This window comes from Echinops telfairi, unplaced genomic scaffold, assembly GCF_000313985.2.
Source record: "Echinops telfairi isolate 266 unplaced genomic scaffold, ASM31398v2 ScPeMD7_5927;HRSCAF=6808, whole genome shotgun sequence".
Taxonomy (NCBI): domain Eukaryota; kingdom Metazoa; phylum Chordata; class Mammalia; order Afrosoricida; family Tenrecidae; genus Echinops; species Echinops telfairi.
The window spans coordinates 1,378,854-1,387,000 of record NW_022109827.1 but is presented as its reverse complement, the minus strand read 5'-3'; the positions used below and the strand labels follow the sequence as shown (position 1 = coordinate 1,387,000).

The window sequence follows — 8,147 nt, the reverse complement described above, 5'->3', positions numbered from 1 at the left end:
TAAATGATAAAGAAAACTTGAAGTAGCTACATAGAAGCAAAATATATGTAATATACCTTATCAAGAGAAGATACTCTGATTCGCTAAAAGAAATCATTTGAAAAGAAATTGAAGTATTTTGACCTGGTAAATTATATTCCCATTACCCTTATTTTTTTAGAAGCACAAACAAAATCCCAGGCTTGAGTCTCAAGTTTAAAAGTGGCACAGGGTGACATGCCAGCAGAAGAGGGGAAAAAAGATAGCATGTGAAACAGCTACAGTGCCTCTTGCATTATGTTAAAGAAGACATACCGAAATAGGATTGGAAACCTGGGGAAAGGTCCATGCTTGCAGGCTAAGTAGCTTTCCGTTGACAGGAATAAGATCAACCCCTTCTAAGTCTCACTACAATCCTTAGAAATCCGGGTGGGTTGCAACAAAAGCAATGTTATTAACTAACTCATAATTCATTTGGGGTTGCCTCTGTCCTTATCAGAGAAAGTGGCTTTTTTTTTCTTTCTAGTCATGCCATTGGAAAAGTAGTACCCTACTCTGATTGTCACAGAATAAAATGTTTTCAAGGCTGAAAAGAGAATTAATTCAAAGGAAGGTCAAATGTATTCGTATCACAAAGTCACACACGAGCTCTAGGTTTTCTGTTTTCTCTCTCCTGGAGCTATTATTCAAGTGAAATGTAAACACATACATGTGCCTTCATAACCCTTTCATAAAAATTAATCAAGAAAGTTGAAGTACCTAATATTTTAAAAATATATATCTGTGCATTGTGTTAAAGTTTTTCCTTTAAGAGAAAGACATCTGGAAATATTCTGTTATATTAAAACAGTGACATATAAAGAAATAAGGAAAACTGACTGTAGCACATCATAAAAAGAAGTTCTAAATTTAAATATGATTTTTATAAGTTTCTAAATCACATGTTTGGATAACCTTCAGAGGAGAAAAGGAACTGGGGTTAAAGAAAACGTCACAGAACTGAAGAGACTATAAGAACACAACCAGAAGGTTAAATTTTTTAAAGTCTCATTTTTCAGAAAGGCCCAAACTGGAAGTCGTATTTATCAAATCCATTATTCTCTGTCATTCAGCTGGTAGCACATAAAATCACCCTCACTATATTTTGTTTGGGAAAGTTGTAAGGTTTAATGTATGTTCAGACAGAGAAATTAGAAATACAATGAAATATTTTTGATTACAGACAGGCTTTTTAATGGGAGAGGCCCCAGGATGAGATTCATTCCTTAGAATACAGGCTGTTACCGCTGCTCCTTATTCAGAGTTGTAATTATATTTTTTCTGATCCATTATATCAAGTCTTAATATAACCTATTCTCTCATGTCTACCACATTACCTCATTGAATTTTATTTAATATTTCTTTCAGCCACTTAATGAATGAACCTTTTATATTCATTATTATGGTGGTTATAATAACCATTATTACTATTCTTTCCCGTGACATTATATATTTTAGGAAAGTGCTCTTATCACATGAATTATTTTTATGGTTCTTTTTTATAGTAGCATAAATGTCACAATGGTTTTCTTTGCCATTGAAACTCTCACAGAGAAGAATGACTTCCATTTGTCAACATCTAACCAAGAAAACTATTTGCATTCACCTAAAACAGTACCTTTAAAAAATTCCAGTGTACATCCCACATCAATTTAATCAAACCTACAAATGAAGTTATTTTTGCTATGAAAAGTTGCCCGTATTTTCTATGATTGTTTTTCTTTCTTTTTTAAAAGATAATTTTATCGGGGGGCTCTTACAGCTCTTATAACATTCCATACATCAATTATACCAAGCATATTTGTACATATGTTGCCATCATCATTTTCTAGACATTGACTTTCTATTTGAGCCCTTGGCATCAGCTCTACTTTATTCCTCCCCCCACCCTCGTGACCCCTTGATGAATTATGTTATTATTGTTTTCATATCTTACGCCAATCGCTGTCTCCTTTTACTCCTTTACTCACCTTTCTGTTGCTCATCCCCCTGGTGCGGGTGCGGGTGTGGGTGGGACGTGCTATGCATCAATCATTGCTATCGGTTCCCCTTTCCTCCCCTCCTCCCCCCTTCTCTATGATTTTTTAATGTACTATTGAATCTAGGTCAGCTGCTTCCATTGGAAAAGTTAACTTTACCGACTCAAGCACTGAAGATGCTATTTAAAAGAGGTCGGGTGGCGCAGACAAGATACTGAGAATTTTAAAACCCTTTGTCATGGAGTTGATTCTGACTTATGGCGAACCTGTTTGTGTTTGTGTAGAACTGGGTGTCCCACAAGGTTTTCAATCACTACTTTTTTTGGAAATAGAGCACAACCCTTTACTCAAAGAATCCTCCGAGTGGATTTGAATCGCCAACGATGCCGTTGGCAGCCAAGCACATTCACCATTTGAGCCACACCCAGTACCAATATATTACCCACAGTTCATGGAAATACCAACAAACTCAATAAATATGGGAAAAGGTTTGGGGAGTGTTATAGGTAGAAAATTGTAACCAGTAGCCTGTTGTCTGCAAAATATGTAAATAAATGCGGAATCTTGAGCAACAAAATTCGAGCTGAATTAAAAAAAACGAAAGTAAAATTCCAACCTCCTGAAATTTGCTAAGCCCTTCAAATGATGACCAGTCCAACTGCCTGGAGGTCATTGCGTGTTGGCTTTGTCGTTACTTGTCATGGAGTGGAACTGAACTCCCAGTAGCCCCGTGCGTTAGAGAGTAAGTATCAGGCCTCCACGTGGTTTTCTTTACTGTACTATGAACAACCAATTGCCAGACCTTTCTTAACTGTCAGCCTACAGGTTAGGAGTTGAGCACAAACCATTTCCACCACTTCCAAAATTGTTTAACCGCAGCATACAACAGGTAATAAGTCTTGTACCCAGTTTTCATTATGAAGTATATTAAAATTTCTTCCCCCCCCACCCCAGAAATGCTTATAATCTTGATAAGTACTCCTATCATGGGAACGCACACAGTCTCCAGTGTGGGAGTACTTGAGATCGTTCCAAAATTCCAAAATTCTTCATGAATGGATGTCCTCTGTACACTACTTACAATAAAAATTGTAAAACCACCTCCCAAAATTAGTCTTGGTATGATTGCACTGCCCCCTAGTGTTAAGAAAATGTGTTTACACTGCTCTTCTTGCTTTTTTTAGATCAGCATTTTCATGACCCATCTGTCCAACTATGGGAACGATCGGCTGGGTTTGTACACGTTTGTTAATCTGGCCAACTTCGTGCAGAAATGGACCAACCTTCACCTTCAGACTCTGCCTCCCCTGCAGCTGGCTCACAAATATTTTGAGCTCTTCCCTGAACAAAAAGACCCCCTCTGGCAGGTAAGACTGGATCAATAATTTGGTATAAATAATTAATCCTACAACTATAGCTTGTGGTTCTGTAAGATCATCCAAATCAGAAAAACAAAGGCATCCTTTTCCTAATGTACATTTGGGACACGGATAGATTTGAGAAATTACTTCTTAGTTTAGTGCAGTCTTAACTAAGTCATATTCAGCCAGTGTCTGTTCCCAGGCCCATTAGAAAGTACAGAATTTTGAACGCTCAATGAGGGATTCCCAAAGGCATGGTGCGTTCCATCAGGAGTGGAAGATGGATATGCGGACTGTACTGGGCGGAGAAATTAGAAGACAATCAGCTGGGTGTGGCTTAAGCCGTGAGCAGGTCCCACATCTTTAATGCCTAAATGAAATTAGAGGCAAGAGTGAGAACTGACAGCTAAGTTTCGAAAACCACAAGAGTAGAAGAACATGGTCATCTGTCAAAAGCACCAGATGGGGATGAGTTTGAACACAGAGGAGTGTTGATGGTGAAAAGACTGTTTCATAAAGTACAAATATCACAGACAAGGTTTAGTCAGAGGATTCTAAGATAGATGCTTAGGTGACCTAGAGGTTCAAGAACATCCTTTGAACTATTTCCGACGCCATGATGTAGGGCAGCAACAGTCTTAGTCAATACTTGCGTAGTGTTTACCCGGTGTCAGACTGGCCACTCTCCATGTGTTAATCCGTTGAGTCCTCACACCTAGCCTGTGGAAAATTCCGTTATTGTTCCCATTGTACAGATGGAGGAGATGAGCACTGGCACAAGGTCCCAGAGCTAGGGTGTCATAAAAGTGGTAGTCAACTCCAGCCTGACAGGCTCCAGAGGCTCTGCTCTTAATTCACCACAGTACAAAATGCCACAGGCGAGTCACTGATGGAGTTGGTGCTAAAATAGTAATAATCTCCAGGAGACCCGGTAAATGCAATAGCTTGAGGTTGCAGTAAACTCTGAACTCTCTACCCACTTCACCTTGAAGCTGTGAGCTAATTACCCCAAGGAGGGAAATCATTGCACATTTTAGCAAAGGCAGTGATTGTGAACGGTGTATTACTTGTCTTCATCTTATGCACTGAGAACACCACCCATGTTCACCTCTAGACTCTAGAGTCCAGAAAGTCACACAGTTACCGACAATTAAACACTCTCGTTTTAAACTGAAATCATTATCATTTCAGGTGACAGGTTGAAACCAATTTCCCCCCAGAACAGCCAAAAAGAACACACTTGCATCATTCTTCACATTTGTTATTAATTACAAATTAGCAGAAGGTTTATTTACCTACATGTATTAATTGAGTGGAAGTAGACCACTCCTTGTGACCACTCCTGAAAATAACAGCAAAGTGTACTGCAATCCTCCCCTCTTTTCTATGTCACATGCACTTGGCAGTGAGAGCTCCAGGGTGTTCCTTAGATACACTTTGCACAAGGTAGGTCAGTGTGAGTGCTACAGAGATCAAAAGCTGAATCCCTAAGGTAAGAATTCACCATTTTGCCCTTTTGCTAAAATTTGGTACTTTTTAACATCACAGCCTGTAAAGTTACATTTTTAGATATGCATTACTGACCTTTGAAGGCAGCTGAAAGGAATCCACTGTCTCTTTAAACAGTATTATTATGTCCAGCTCTATATCCCTTTGCAGCCCAGCAGGGAAGCTCAGCGTTACATAGAATAAAAATTTGACACCTTGGATTTCATTTATTTATTGAATGCTGACAATGCATCTTCTTTCAGATTGGGGGTGGGGAAAGCGGGTCTCTGCCCAGCAAGCTCCCTATTTAAAAAAAATTTAAATAGAAATAAGACGCATAGAATTACTAATAACACCAACAAAAAGTAAAAGTCTCAGTGGCTGGAGGCAATTTACTTGTAGTAGAAACAGCGTCCCACCCCCATCTCCTCACTAGACTCTCAACTTCAGATTGGGAAGGGACTGTTTGAAAGAGTCTTTGATGCCATACGAAGGCTTTCATTTTGTTAAAGGAGTCAGGCAGCCTTGTTTCCTGGAATACCTTTTATGGGCAGATGTTGAAAGGCTATAAGACACAATGGACACACACACATTCCCCCCAAAAAATCTCTGTATTCTCGTCCCATTTAGAATCCCTGTGATGACAAACGCCACAGAGATATTTGGTCTAAGGAGAAAACCTGTGATCGCTTGCCAAAATTCTTGGTGGTAGGACCTCAGAAGACAGGTGAGAGCTTTTTCAATGACGATGTGCGTGTAACCAGCCGAGCGACTAAAACCTGGGTTCTTACTCCCACGAGTTTGTGCCTATTCCAGAAAGGCGGAGGAACAACACGGGGTGTCCTGACCAGTGTTTGTTTTGCTTAGCCACGTACCTGAGCATTGGTCAGAGTGCTTTTTTTGTTTTTAATGAAGAGAAGAGGTTGAAAACAGATGTTAGAAAGTTTGACAATCCCATAGGAAACCCTGGGAGAAATGTTATTTTTATTCTAAAGATCCTCATGAAAAAGTGTTGTTGTTAACATTCCTAAAATCAAAACTAATCAAGTGGCTAGAGAATAGCTGGCAAGATTTCGTCAGAAGTCAAGAGGGGCGCATATAAATACCTACTATTTTATTTCAAAACCTCTTCCAGAAAAAAAAGGGCGGGGGTGGCTCTTAGGCTGCCATCTTCCCGACACAGTTTATTTCTAAACAGTTTCTTGCCGAGAGGACCATTTTTCTTAACAGTCTAAAACATGTCTGACAAGCAGAAGTCCCAGACATAAACAAAACTTTGTGCTAAGAAAGGTATTTATCTATACCCAGGAGAAATCTTCCACACACTTTTCTTAAATTGGTGTGCAATTTTTCCCCCATAAACTTCTTGTTTCTATAAGAATCAGTATTAAAATGAAGCCCGGTGGAAGTGTTAAGATGCCAAGCATTCATAATTGGGAGCCCTGGGCGTCTGGTCCCACAGCAAACAGCCAGGCCAACCATCAGCCTTCCTAAACAGGGAATAGAGACCCTTTCCTTGTCTCTTTAGAAGGAACTGGGAAGAAGTCTACAGAAGCACACACAACTTTAATCTGTTCATTCCCTCTACGTCAGTGCTTCTCGTCCTTCCTAAAGCCACGACTCTTTAATACAGTTCCTCGTGTTGTGGTGACCGCCCCCGCATAAAATTCTTTTCATTGCTACTTCATCACTGTCATTTTGCTACTGTTATGAATCGGGCAACCCCTGTGAAAGGGTCTTTCAACTCCCAAAGAGGTCACAACCCACAGGTTGAGAACCACTGCTCTAAGTTGCGTTTGCAAATATCAATCTGCAGACAATTATAAATGTGACGGGTAATTTTCTTGTCCTGCTCATTTCCTCTTCCTTGTGAAAGTCAAGAGGCAAGAGGAAAAGCATTTTCACTAAAGGCTGTGCCTGGAGCTCCCAGTGCCGTGCTGTAGTCTGGCCATCACTGACCACGTCTGCCCTCAGACGCTTAGCAGGCTCCCTCTGCCAGGTTTGCTTCCGAAAGCCAGACAGGCTGTCTTCCTCCCATGTGGCCTTGGCTGTGCGGAGCTATCTTCAGACCACGGTTAGATGGAAGAATTAGTACTTGTCATCTGAGACTCATCTTGGTTTCCAACTGTAGACATTACTATTTGTATACGACATTTACCTTTGGAAGTGGTTTATTTTTTTAGTCTACTTTCGATAACTCTAATATATATGTACATTTATAAATACAATATATATGTCTATTTGTATATGCAGTTTAATGATGATTCGTGTGTAAAAGGCCTAATGACTAAAACATGGGTTCTTCCTACCCAGCGTCCTTAGACTTTTAGAAATGCTGTTGAACACACAGCATATGTGGTGTTCTGATGCATTTGTTCCGCTCAATCATGTACCTAAGCTTTTGTCAAAGTGTTCTGTTTGGTTTTAATGAAGAGAAAAAGGTTGAAAATAGATGTTAGACAGTTGGAATATCCCACAGGAAAACCCATGAGAAATGTTATCTTTATTCTAAAGATTTTATACATAAAGCCCCATCTTTCCCTCCTACTTTCTAAAGAACCTGAATTTTTCCAATCTTGTTGAGATATTCATTTATCTGCAAGAAAATTTACCCATTTGCAATGTACAGCTTGAAACACTTTTGAAAGTATATGCTGTGAGGTAACCCCCACCGCAATCAAGATATAGGACAGGTAAAGCTACAGAGACCGTGACTGGCTGCAGGATAGTTTCTTGGGTGGGTGTGGGGGGTCGTGGCAGGGAAGACTGGGGGGCGGGGAATGGAATGGCTAGCTGATAACTGAGTTCAGGACAGGCTCCGGGGCAGCTGTAGTGTTGTCTTTTCTAGAATTTCACATAAATGGAATCATACTGTGTGTGGTCTTCTGGGCTAGGCTTCCTTTGCTTGGTGTGATGTTCAAAAATGTCTTCTTTTTGCCTGTCTGTGTGTATCAACATTTTCTTTTCTTTTTTTTTGAAAACGTGATTTAAATGAACAAAAAATAGCTCCCTAACCCCATGAGAATGAAATGCTTTTCTTTTTAAACGTTAGCTTTGTCAGAAGTAGAGCTATAACTCGTGTTGTGGAGACTTAGAGTAACCTGGGTAAGGCAAACATTTTTGTTGAAATTGACAAAACTCGGAAAGGTGCTGCCTTTCGGATGGTCATTTGAACGTGTGGTTATGGAGCTGACTCGCTCCTACTTCTAGTGGCCCGTCCTGGCTTTGACTCCTGGCAACCCCAGGTCTGATACAATGCAGCATCGCCTGGTCCGGGGCCACTGACCACTATCCCCACAGA

General features: G+C 40.1%; 1 protein-coding gene across 1 annotated transcript in view; it reads left to right on the top strand.

Moving 5' to 3' along the window:
- Positions 1-8,147, top strand: part of NDST3 (N-deacetylase and N-sulfotransferase 3) — a 135,094-nt gene that overhangs the window by 84,849 nt on the left and 42,098 nt on the right. The window contains exons 5-6 of the mRNA XM_045295843.1: positions 3,182-3,364; positions 5,477-5,573. Of these exons, the coding sequence (XP_045151778.1) occupies positions 3,182-3,364; positions 5,477-5,573 (280 nt within the window). The remainder of the gene's footprint in view (positions 1-3,181; positions 3,365-5,476; positions 5,574-8,147) is intronic.